Genomic DNA, 13,178 nt, shown 5'->3' with positions numbered 1-13,178 from the left:
TGATCACGGGGGGAGGAGCCAATGGAATTGACTTCTGACCGGTTCACAGAACTCTGCCGTCATAGAGATGGCAGAGTGAGTGAGATGCGATGGGAAGACAGTGATGAGATCTGCAGAAGTGGCAAGAACGCCCGGCGGTGATGTGACATCTACGCCCTGGCAGGTATAACCGCATCAAGACAGGGTGTAGATTTCAATCACCACTGTGTGGAAGCAGTTAAAGCTACGGTGACCGGACGTCCCACTTTACCCAGGACACGTCTGGAATTTGAGGTCCCCTGTCCCAGGCTGCAATTTGTCCTGAGAAACGTTTCAGGTTAGCCGCCAGACATCCTGGCCGTAGAACTATGTGGAGGGACAAGTCATCATGGCCACGCCCATTTTTCGCCACTTCATGCACCCCACGACCCTCCCTACCCCTCGCCAGCTGCCCGCGCCGGCAATCAGGAAAGAGCTGCTGCACAAGTAATCCTATGGGATTACTCTCATTTCAGCGATTGCGGCATGTTTGCAGTTATCACCGATCAAACGCGCTGCTTGCAGCATTTTCCCCGCAATTACATCGCAATTCTCATTCACTAGAATAAGAATCCCAGAACTAAATCACCAGAAAAAGTAATGAAAAATCCAGATTTTTTTATTTCATGACCGTAATTTCCATTTAAAAATGTGAATGGGCCCTAAAAGCACTAACCCTTTCCTGTTACCCCTTGTGTAAGGTCAGGCATGATTCCTAGAAATTGTTAGTCTTAAAGGAGTATAAAAATAAAAAATCCACTTACCTGGGGCCTCCTCCAGCCCCTGGCTGCCGTCCTGTGTCCTCACCGCAACTCTGGTTGCTCGCGGTCCCCTCCGGTGCAGATACCAACCGCGCCAGGTCGGCTCCTCCTGCGCTTCAGCATGCGGCTCACTGACTTCATCCGGACTGTAATGTCAGTGCGACTATCCGATATATCATTTTAAAGCGGACCTGAACTCAGAACTTCCTCTCTGCTGTAAAAGATAAGAAACAGCATAATAATTTAAAGAAAAACCTTTCTTTGATGCAGCTGATACAAATCCTGCAATACATCTGCAGTGTGTCTACTTCCTGCTTTCATGGAAGTAGACACATTGTTAACATCCCGTGCTTACAAATTAGCTGCTTTGCTGAGGCAGCCAGCTGACACCGCTGAGGGTGCAAATTACAACTTGTAATTAGTCACAGTTGCTGGGGAATTAGACAGGCTAAACTCTCTAAATACATACAGGGTGCATTTCGCTGTGTTTTTCCTTCTGTTCCGTGCAAGAGTTCAGGTCCCCTTTAAGAAGTGACCGTTAGTATAGTGAAGCTGCTGATTGCACAGTCATAAAAAGGATTTCATGTTATCTTTGAGCACACTTGTTTAATGTTTGTTTATACAGATATTACTGACTTAAGATTCAAGATTGTCTCACAAGATAGAGGAGCAGTCACTGACTTGCGTTCTGCATTCTTGTGGCCGCTAATAGCGCAGCTGTTTACCCAACACACACAGCTATCGTACAATCTTCATTGCATTTCTCTCGCTTATTCACAAAACTTCGGAAACTAGTTCAACAAATTATTTGTAGTGAGATGGGAGATGGTGATTTTAAAGCACATAAATATATCTACGCACTAAGGCTAGGTCCACCTGGTCCGTTGCAGATCAGAGTCATTTTAAACAGATCAGTTTTTCTAAACTTTTTATCCCCCCCCCCCCACTCTGTTTTTCCTAAAAAATCTTTTTTGCAGCATACGTTTCCAGTTTGTGGTAACGCATGCCCAGCTGTGTGGCAGCAGTCAGCGGGGAGGGGGACGCCGCCCCCTCACCTGGATCCCCCTGTCCCCGCTACCCCTCGAGCTAGTTTCCGCAAAACCTGTTAAAATATATAGCGGCAGCGAGCGGGGAGCTTACCTTCTCTCCGCTCGCTGCGTCTATACTATGGAGGGCGGCATTGCAGGCAGTGCCGCGGCAAGCGCAGGAAGCAGAGAGAAGGTAAGCTCCCCGCTCGCTGCCGCTATACATTTTAACATGATGAGTAAATGTTCCACTGCGCTCTCATACAGGTTACACTCTAAAAGACAAAAAAGACACACTGCACATCGCGTGATCCTGTCTGGACTGTATAGCTTTATCACACCCGTGTTAGTGTAAAGCATGACTGTACTCATGTGCCCACCACCAACATCAAAGGGGCTCACCAGATATTAGCCACCTCGGTTTTCAGGTGGATCTCAAATTCACAATCTGTGTCTCACTCAGGTCATCAGTGAAGCACAACATCCATTGCGGTAAAAGGTATTTTAATCTTCATAAAACTTTAAAGGGATACTGTAAGGGGGTCGGGGGAAAATGAGTTGAACTTACCCGGGGATTCTAATGGTCCCCCGCAGACATCCTGTGCCCACGCAGCCACTCACCGATGCTCCGGCCCCGCCTCTGGGTCACTTCTGGAATTTCAGACTTTAAAGTCAGAAAACCACTGCGCCTGCACGCCCGTGTCCTCGCTCCTGCTGATGTCACCAGGAGTGTACTGCGCAGACACAGACCATACTGGGCTTCTGCTATACACTCCTGGTGACATCAGGGGAAGCCAGGACACGGCAACGCAGGTGCAGTGGTTTCCAGACTTTAAAGTCTGAAATTCCAGAAGTGAACTGGAGGCGGGGCCGGAGCATCGGTGAGTGGCTGCGTGGGCACAGGATGTCTGCGGGGGGGCATTAGAAGCCCCGGGTAAGTTCAACTCATTTTCCCCCGACCCCCTACAGTATTCCTTTAAAAAGTACAGTGAGACCGTTGGATATCATTTCAGGTTACTGGTTTGTATCTGGCACAGTACCCAGTTTCTGGTCTAGCCTGTAAGAGCTCGGCATGTGTTATTTAAAGGAGAACTGTAGTGAGAGGTATATGGAGGCTGCCATATTTATTTCCTTTTAAGCAATACCAGTTACCTGGCTATCCTGCAGATCCTCTGCCTCTAATACTTTTAGCTATAGACCCCGAACAAGCATTCAGCAGATCAGGTGTTTCTGACATTTTTGTCAGATCTGACAAGACTAGCTGCATGCTTTTTTCTGGTGCGATTCACGCTACTGCAGGCAAACAGCTCAGCAGGGCTGCCAGGCAACTGGTATTGCTTAAAAGGAAATAAATATGGCAGCCTCCATATCCCTCTCACTACAGTTCTCCTTTAACTCCTTACAAGCTTCAGTAGAGTAATCTCGTTTGCGATAAGTGCTCTGCTTTTGACCTCAGTCGGCAGAACTCCTTGTGCTGTAAATTCTTGGAATGCTTTGATCTCTCTGCTAGCAGAAAATATAAAAACTGAAAGCAGAAGTCCTCCATTACTGTCTGACACTTCCCCCTAGTGACAAGTGGCCATAATTACACATAACAGCAGTACTGGCAAGCAAACGTAACACATAAGAAATAAAGATGCTAAAATAAAAGGGCCTAGAGCGCTTGCAAACCTCTAAAAATAAATAATATAAAAAAGCTGCTAAAGGCGTAATAAAGCACACCTGAAGTAAGAGTGATATGGAGGCTGCCATATTTTATTTCCTTCTAAACAATACTGATTGCCTGGCTTTCTTGTTGATTCCCCCCCCCCCCTAATCCCTTTAGCCACAGCCCCTAAACAAGCATGCAGCAGATCAGGTGCTCTGACTGAAGTGTGACTGGATTAGCTGCATGCTTGTTCCAGGTGTGTGATTCAGACATTACTGCAGCCAAAGAGATCAGCGGGATTGCCAGGTAACTAGTATTGTTTAAAGTGGACCTGAACTCTTGCACAGGACAGAAGGAAAACCTAGAGAAATGCACCCTGTATGTATTTAGAGAGTTTAGCCTAATTCCCCCTCATCTGTGACTAATCACCAGTGTAATTTGATCTCGCAGCTGTCAGCTCAGGAATCTCCTCTGCCGTTGCAGAACAGGTCATTTGTAAACACAAGAAGTTAACCCTATGTCTGTATGTCTGCTTCCATGAAAGCAGGAAGTAGACGCACTGCAGACTTTATTGCAGAGTTTGTATCGGCTGTAACAATCTTTTTCTTTAAAGGTTATTATGCTGTTGCTTATCCTTTAGAGAGGAAACTCTGAGTTCAGGTCAGTTTTACCCACTTAGCTGCCATACTGTCCACAGACTTGTATGTTATTTTGAGTAGTTATAGTGTGTTTTTCCTTCACCTTCTACTCCCCCAGCATCTCCCAGGAACAATGGCAGGGTGATGGAATGACTATAATCAGAGATAATGGTAGGAGAGGAGGAGGAATGTCTCTTGCCCTGTACGCTGCACTAGTTGTGTGCTGGTTGCAGTGAAAGGCCTTACCTGAAGTGTATGCTATGCAGGGCCAGGCCGATGCAGAGGCGAGAGAGGCTCCAACCTCAGGGCGCAGTGTAGGGGGGAGGGGTGCAGGACAGAGGCGAGAGAGGCTCCAACCTCAGGGCGCAGTGTAGGAGGGGGGGCAGGGCAGAGGCGAGAGAGGCTCCAGCCTCAGGGCGCAGTGTAGGAGGGGGTGCAGGGCAGAGGCGAGAGAGGCTCCAGCCTCAGGGCGCAGTGTAGGAGGGGGGGCAGGGCAGAGGCAAGAGAGGCTCCAGCCTCAGGGCGCAGTGTAGGAGGGGGGGCAGGGCAGAGGCAAGAGAGGCTCCAGCCTCAGGGCGCAGTGTAGGAGGGGGGGCAGGGCAGAGGCAAGAGAGGCTCCAGCCTCAGGGCGCAGTGTAGGAGGGGGTGCAGGGCAGAGGCAAGAGAGGCTCCAGCCTCAGGGCGCAGTGTAGGTGGGGGCCAAGGCAGAGGCAAGAGAGGCTCCAGCCTCAGGGCGCAGTGTAGGAGGGGGTGCAGGGCAGAGGCAAGAGAGGCTCCAGCCTCAGGGCGCAGTGTAGGAGGGGGTGCAGGGCTGGGCTGAGGCAGTGGGGAGAGGGGCTCCAGCCTCAGAGCGCAGTGTAGGAGGGGGGGCAGGGCAGAGGCAAGAGAGGCTCCTGCCTCAGGGCGCAGTGTAGGAGGGGGTGAAGGGCTAGGCAGAGGAAAGAGAGGCTCCAGCCTCAGGGCGCAGTGTGGGAGGGGGCACAGGGCCAAGGCAGAGGCGAGAGAGGCTCCAGCCTCAGGGTGCAGTGTAGGAGGGGTACACACAAGGCAGAGGCGAGAGAGGCTCCAGCCTCAGGGCGCAGTGTAGGAGGGGGTGCACAACTCACTCAGCTATCATTCCCCTATTGTGTTTGAAGCAGAGAGAAATAAGAAAAGGGGATACATGGCAGTGACTGCAAGCCAGATAACTAGAGATTACGGTGTGACGGCTGGGGTGGGAGGGATGGGGAGGGGCCTCTTAAGGCTCATACACACATCAGACTATAGTCTTTGGAAAATGAAAGATCACAGACCAATCTTACCACCCTTCATATAGTATAAGAGCCATACTCTACACAGTCTTTTCTATGGAGCTGAACTCCACATCAGAAAAAAATGTTTGCAAGATGCTGCACACAGAGATGCTGTACAGACACAAAAGATCAGTATCTGCAAAAGATCTGTTCCTGCCAAAAATCCATTCCTGCAAATTGCAATGATAGTCTATGAGATCTGCAGATCATCATACACACATGATTTAACTGACATTCATCTGCAGATCAAGCAATCATCCGCAGATCTGAAAATCCATCCTGGTGGATCTGATCTGCAGATGAATGTCAGTTAAATCATGTGTGTATGATGATCTGCAGATCTCATAGACTATCATTGCAATTTGCAGGAATGGATTTTTGGCAGGAACAGATCTTTTGCAGATACTGATCTTTTGTGTCTGTACAGCATCTGTGTGTGCAGCATCTTGCCAAGATTTTTTTCTGATGTGGAGTTCAGCTCCATAGAAAAGACTGTGTAGAGTATGGCTCTCATACTACATGGAAGGGGGTAAGATTTCTGTCTGATGGGGAGTTCAGCTCCATAGAATAGACTGTGTAGAGTATGGCTCTTATACTACATGAAGGGTGGTAAGATTGGTCTGTGATCTTTCATTTTCCAAAGACTATGGTCTGATGTGTGTATGTGGCCTTAGTGTACTAGCGATCAGTGTGTGATGGCTGGGAGGGATGGAGGAGGGGCCTCTTAGTGTAATAACAATCAGTGTGTGACGGCTGGGGTGGGAGGGATGGAGGGGCGCACTTTGGTGTCTTAGCCTCGGGTGCTGGAGGACCTGGTCCTGGCTCTGATTAGTATTTCCATAGCATGCAAGCTGGCTGTTCTGAGTGGAGCTGGCATGAATCTCTCCTCTGCCGCAGGTAGTTTTGGAAGTCTTGCGACGGCAGTATCGCTATGCGTTAACAAGCCACGGTTACGCAATGTTCGCAGTTGCATACGTGGAAACTGCATGAATATTTTCACACTGGAATTTTTAAATGTGCGTGTTCATATGTAAAAATAGGTTTGTGTTTTTTCCTGATTGGTCAGTGGGAGAATTCATTCCCGATGAGTTTGATCAGATCACGTGTACAGATTAGGTACCGTATAAAATTGCCTCGTGTGTACTTTACATTACGGTTCAATGTTACAAATGGACATGAGAGTTCTGTGCCTTTTTTATACCAAGCTGGGTACTGTTGCCATGGTTTCCAGCAAAGGCTATAGGCAGCTGAAGAGTGAAGTTGAAAGGTAATGTATCGAGGCATTGAGTAACAATATGGCCTCTCCAGTGACAAAGTGTAGATTTTGTACTGCAGTTACAGGTACTCTTTAACCCTTCCCTGTGTCTATACTGTGGCTGATAACAGGCAGGAAAAAGCCTGCTGAGAGACCCCCTCCCATTTCCTTCCTCACACTGCTCCAGCGTGCTGACCCCCCCCCCCGGCGTGTTGTAGCTGAGATCCCTTCCTGACTGACTGCTGAGCACCCTGCGCTGTACGGACAAGTGTGCCATGTGTTGTGTTATGTCTTGTGTTAGGTGTGTGTTGTACTAGATGTGTTGTGATAGGTGTGCAGTGTGGTGCAGTGTGTGTGTTGGTATATTAAGTGTGTTGTGTTAGGGGTGTGTGTTGAGTTGTGTGCATTTTAAGTTGTTGTTTGAACAATGGTACACATAATAGTGATGCAGCAATGTAGTAATTAGTACAGCAGATGAGTCCATATGGTGGTGGAGAAGAGCACACATTGGGGAGGGGGGTGGGGAGCAGAGGAGGCCCTGCCCGGCTAAATAAGCTCTGTCTGTGGGGCGGGGGCGGGGACACATAGGGATAAGGTGTATGTAGTATGGACGGTGGGTTATGAAGTTGAAAGGGAAGCAATAGTGAAAAAATGTATTTTTAAGGCCTGCTTGAATAGGTTGAAGGTGGGGGAGTCCGATGGCGGGTGGGGTGACTCGTCATGTATGTGTGATCCGTGTTCCCGTTACTCCTAGCGGTGTCTCGTCATGTATGGGTGATCCGTGTTTCCGTTACTCCCAGCGGTGACTGGTCATGTATGTGTGATCCGTGTTCCCGTTACTCCCAGCGGTGACTCGTCATGTATGTGTGATCCGTGTTCCCGTTACTCCCAGCGGTGACTTGTCATGTATGTGTGATCCGTGTTTCCGTTACTCCCAGCGGTGACTCGTCATGTATGTGTGATCCGTGTTTCCGTTACTCCCAGCGGTGACTGGTCATGTATGTGTGATCCGTGTTCCCGTTACTCCCAGCGGTGACTCGTCATGTATGTGTGATCCGTGTTTCCGTTACTCCCAGCGGTGACTGGTCATGTATGTGTGATCCGTGTTCCCGTTACTCCCAGCGGTGACTGGTCATGTATGTGTGATCCGTGTTCCCGTTACTCCTAGCGGTGTCTCGTCATGTATGTGTGATCCGTGTTCCCGTTACTCCCAGCGGTGACTTGTCATGTATGTGTGATCCGTGTTCCCGTTACTCCCAGCGGTGACTCGTCATGTATGTGTGATCAGTGTTCCCGTTACTCCCAGCGGTGACTTGTCATGTATGTGTGATCCGTGTTTCCGTTACTCCCAGCGGTGACTCGTCATGTATGTGTGATCCGTGTTTCCGTTACTCCCAGCGGTGACTGGTCATGTATGTGTGATCCGTGTTCCCGTTACTCCCAGCGGTGACTCGTCATGTATGTGTGATCCGTGTTCCCGTTACTCCCAGCGGTGACTCGTCATGTATGTGTGATCCGTGTTCCTGTTACTCCCAGCGGTGACTCGTCATGTATGTGTGATCCGTGTTCCCATTACTCCCAGCGGTGACTTGTCATGTATGTGTGATGCGTGTTCTCGCTGTACTCAGTGCTGTGTATGTTTTTCCTCTCTGCAGGGATGGAGGCGGGCTCGGTGGTCCGTGCGATCTTTGACTTTTGCCCCAGTGTGTCCGAGGAGCTGACGCTTTTTGCCGGGGACGTTGTTGAGATCCTGAGTGTCATCGATGAGTTTTGGTTGGTGGGGAATAAAGATGGGATAACAGGTGAGTGGTCACTTTATGGATAATATTGCACAATATATTCTTGCCTCTTTCCTGAGAAGATTTCCCTGTGCCGACTCTATGAAGTGTCTTCTGTTCTGACAAGACTGAATGCCTCATATTTACATAAAAGTGGTTAGATTGTGCAATCAAGATTGTATCACTAGTGGCATGTTTAAAGTGACACTCAAGCCTGAAAGAAAAAAAACAGTTTTACTCATCTGGGGCTTCTACCAGCCCCCTGCAGCCACCCCGTACCCTCGCAGTCACTCACGGATTGTCCTGTCCCCCGCCGCCAGCTAGTTTTGTTTTTGGTGACAGGCCCACCAGGTCTGTCCATGCGTTTGCTTCTTTGCGTTCCAGTTTGCAGCAGTGTCCTGTGCAAGTCGCTATTGCTGACGGGAACGCGTAAAAAGAGGATGCATGGCCAGGCATGCGCAGTAAGCATGTCAGCCCAAAATGAAACCAGCTGTCGGCGGGGGACAGGAGCATCCGAGAGTGACTGCGAGGGCACAGGACGGCTGCAGGGCACAGGACGGCTGCAGCGGAGCAGTGCTTTTCAGCGCTGCTAGATTTGGGCGCAGCCAGTGCCACCATAGACTGTAATGGGAATCAGTCTATAGCAGCTCTCAGCAAGTAACGTCGTCTCTGTCAGAAGACGGAGCCGAAGTTGCTTAAAAAACACAATAATTCGGCCTCCAGCAATAGCTGGAAGCAGAATTATTTCATTCCCCCACTATCCATGGCGGCCTGGAGGGGGAATAGTAATTAACACGGCCGGGACTTGTGCAGCAGCAGGATCAGCCATGTACCGGCTCTATCCTGCACCCAAGTCTCCTGGCGCCGATTTCAAATGTACGCCGGCTGCAGGGGGGCTGGTAGAAGCAGCAGGTGACTAAAACTAATTTATTTATTTATTTATTTTTTGTCTTTCAGGCTTAATCTTCTCTTTTGGCCTTGTTTACATTGCGCTTGGCTCGCGTGGCTTTCTTTTCCCGCGCTTTTATTTAAAAAATATTGTAGTTATGCTGCGTATAATGCAGGTCTTCTCTCTGATTATAGGACAGTTTCCTGCCAGTTTTGTGGAAGCTCTGACCATCCCAACTGTGAAGCATGGCGAGAGGTTATACGTCTGCATCAGCGACTTCTCCTCCCACGAGCCGGGGGCGCTGTCTCTGCAGAGAGGTAAGTGTGGCCCTCCAGGGCCTGCCAAAGCTCCCCCCCCCCCAGTTCTGAGGTTTAACCACTTCAATATCAGCAGTCTCTGGACCCTGGTTTCAGCATCAGGGAATCACTTCCTATATGTATATATTGCTGTATATTGGTATGTAGGCCCGCCTTCCTAGTAATGTTTAGCCTAGACTATTTAGTAATGTCGCCTTCTGGTCCAGAGCATTCTGGGAGACTACGTGTTTCTTTTTCACTTCAGAACACACAACAAACATTCTGCAGTGATGCACCTGCCAGCAGTAAAGATGTCACCTCCAGTTATAAATGTCAGAATGTAAATATGGATGAGGAAAGTCTTTTCAATGGACAAACACTGACTAAACAATTTATAAATGAATACTGTGAAATCTAAGCAATTGTAATCATTTCACACTATAGACCTCCTGCACACTACATGTGATTCCGGACTTAAAGGGACACTTAACACTCCTGGCGTTTTTTTTTTTTTTTTTCATGTAGCGGCTGTAGCGCGACGGATAGCGGCGGATTGGCGGGTAGCGGCAGCGATCATCATGCACACGCAGCTAGCAAAGTGCTAGCTGCGTGTAGCAAAAAAAAAATTATGCAAATCGGCCCAGCGGGGCCTGAGCGGTGCCTTCCGGTGGCATAGCCCGTGCTCAGCGCGGGCTTACCGCCAGGGAGGTTAAAGGGGCGCTATGGCCAAAAATTGTAAAATTTAAAATATGTGCAAACATAGACAAATAAGAAGTATGTTTCTTCCCAGAGTAAAATGAGCCTTAAATGACTGTATATACTCGCGAATAAGCTGATATAAGCCCCCCGGCTTATATGACAGTCAGTGGAGCAGAACGGATGGTGGAGCAGGTTTTGTTACTGGCAGAGGAGTGTAAGGATTGTGCACTAGTGATCCTGCTATTACCAGCTTGTGCCCTGATGTGCCTGTGCCCCCATCCCCTGCAACAGGGTGTGCAGAGTGCACTGCTCAGTACTACCTGTGTCCTCTGGCTTGTGGATTGGAGTGCGCAAGCCACATGTCAGCGATACAATGATTGGGGATTCTTCCTATGGCAATCGCTGTGTCTCATATCTATGATGTCATCTAGTGGTGTCTTGAGACACAGCTGTATGATCCTTGGGGCACATCTGGCTATGGGGAGGAAGGGTGACTTGTACTGGGGGAACATCTGGCTGTTGTGGAGGGGGCTTATACACGAGTCAATCACTTTTTCCTGGATTCTGAGAGAAAATTGGGTACCTCGGCTTATACATGGGTCGCCTTATATGAGAGTATATACGGCGCTTTTCTCCTATGTTGCTGTCACTTACAGTAGGTAGTAGAAATCTGACAGAAGTGACAGGTTTTGGACTAGTCCATCTCTTCATAGGGGATTCTCAGCAAGGCTTTTATTCTTTATAAAGATATTCCCTAAAAGGGATTTAAAGGGATACTGTAGGGGGGTCGGGGGAAAATGAGCTGAACTTACCCAGGGCTTCTAATGGTCCCCCGCAGACATCCTGTGTTGGCGCAGCCACTCCCCAATGCTCCGGCCCCGCCTCCGGTTCACTTCTGGAATTTCTGACTTTAAAGTCAGAAAACCACTGCGCCTGCACGCCCGTGTCCTCGCTCCCGCTGATGTCATCAAGAGCGCACAGCGCAGACCCAGACCATACTGGGCCTGCGCTGTGCGCTTTTGATGACATCAGCGGGATCTAGGACACGGCAACGCAGGCGCAGTGGTTTTCTGACTTTAAAGTCAGAAATTCCAGAAGTGAACTGGAGGCGGGGCCGGAGCATCGGTGAGCAGCTGCGCGGGCACAGGATGTCTGCGGGGGACCATTAGAAGCCCCGGGTAAGTTCAGCTCATTTTCCCCCGACCCCCCTACAGTATCCCTTTAAACAATGATGCTGACCAGCTTCGCTGCTCGCTACAGTTTTTTGGCAGTTGGACGGAGCAGCTGCCATTCACTAAGTACTTTTGAAAATAAATAAATCCCTGAGAACCCCCCAGGAAGAGATGGACTAGTCCAAAACCTGTCGCTTCTGTCAGATTTCTACTACCTACTGTGACAGCAACATAGGAGAAAAGTTAATTTAAGGCTCATTTTACTCTGGAAAATACATAATTCTAGCACATATTTTAAAGAGAACCTGAACTGAAAATAAAAAGTCAAACTAATCATACACAGGTCATACTTGCCTCCTGTGTAGTCTACTCCTCAATCTCCTTCTCCTGTCCTGCGTCCCATTTGTCCACTGTGATCAGTGGAATTCTATGTCCTCCAATTTAAAAATGGCCATTACCCCCTAACAGCTTCCTGGTCAGCACACTGTTAAACTGTAATATCACCCACTTGAGCCATAGGTAAACATGGACATTACTTTGCACATTCAGTTATAACTGACAGCTGCTGATATATAACTGACAGCAACTGGTATATTTCAGTTCTGACAAAATATTGTCAGAACTGGAAGGGATTACTGTAAGAAGAAAATGGTGAGCTTCTGAGAGGAACTGACTGCGAGTTTAGTATGTAATATTCATTTGCAGCTACGTCATGTGTTTATTTTAAATAATTTTCCTCACTTCAGGTTCCCTTTAAATGTTACAATTTTTCGCCAGTGTGCCCCTTTAAGCCTATCAACAAAAAAAAAATCATTTTTACTCACCTGGCACATCTACCAGCCCCCTACAGCCGTCCCGTACCCTCACAGTCACTCTTGGATCCTCCCGTCCCCAACCACAAGCTAGTTTCAATTTGCTGACAGGCCTGGCCACGCGTAGCCTTCTTTGCATTCCCGTCCACAATAGCGCTATTGCAGACGGGAACCTGAAGAAGACGCGTTGTCAGGCCTGTGCAGGCTCATTAAACCTGTTGGCTGAAATCGAAACTAGCTGGCGGCGGGGGACAGGAGGATCCGAGAGTAACTGCGAGGGCTCGGGATGGCTGCAGGGGGCTGGTAGAAGCCCCAGGTCAGTAAAATTTTTTTTTTTTTTTAATAAGCTAAGAATACTTTTAATTTTACCTGAGAAACTAGGAAAATGCAAATGACTCAACTATAAAAATTGAAAACTACTAAGGTTGCGGTTCCCTGATGCAGCCAGCAGAGGGTGCTGTTGGGTAATTTATCTACCATTATTTTAATTATTAAACGTTTGCTGCTGTTGCCTGCCCATTACTGTAAGATTGCGCTTCATCTGCTTTATAAAACACTCTCCTGAGCAGGAAGTAAAAATGTTCTGTTTATGAATCTGCAGATTCTATAAAATTAATGTGAAAATGTGAAGGTCTTATTTTATTATTCCAACTAGCCTAGAGAAATCTGTTAAGCGGACCTGAACTCAGAACTTCCTGTATGCTCTAAAAGATAAGCAACAGCATAATAACTTTTACAGAAAAACATTTCTTCATTACAGTTGATGAAAATCTCACTAATATTATAAATGGGAAAGTTTGGATGTTTGTTACTCGATCACACAACAATGGCTGAACGGCTTGGAATGAAATTTGGCCACACATAGTACATTACCTGAAATAACATATAGGATACT

General features: G+C 48.2%; 1 protein-coding gene across 2 annotated transcripts in view; it reads left to right on the top strand.

Annotated features, from left to right (window-relative positions):
• DNMBP (dynamin binding protein) overlaps positions 1 to 13,178 on the top strand; it is a 171,705-nt gene that overhangs the window by 52,071 nt on the left and 106,456 nt on the right. For both annotated transcript variants that reach the window (XM_068255538.1, XM_068255539.1), the window contains exons 2-3: positions 8,293 to 8,439; positions 9,499 to 9,621. In XM_068255538.1, the coding sequence (XP_068111639.1) occupies positions 8,295 to 8,439; positions 9,499 to 9,621 (268 nt within the window). In that variant the 5' untranslated portion in view covers positions 8,293 to 8,294. The remainder of the gene's footprint in view (positions 1 to 8,292; positions 8,440 to 9,498; positions 9,622 to 13,178) is intronic.

The sequence above is a fragment of the Hyperolius riggenbachi genome, chromosome 10, assembly GCF_040937935.1.
Source record: "Hyperolius riggenbachi isolate aHypRig1 chromosome 10, aHypRig1.pri, whole genome shotgun sequence".
NCBI lineage: Eukaryota > Metazoa > Chordata > Amphibia > Anura > Hyperoliidae > Hyperolius > Hyperolius riggenbachi.
Note: the sequence above shows the minus strand (reverse complement) of the source record. Positions and strands in the feature narration are given on the sequence as shown.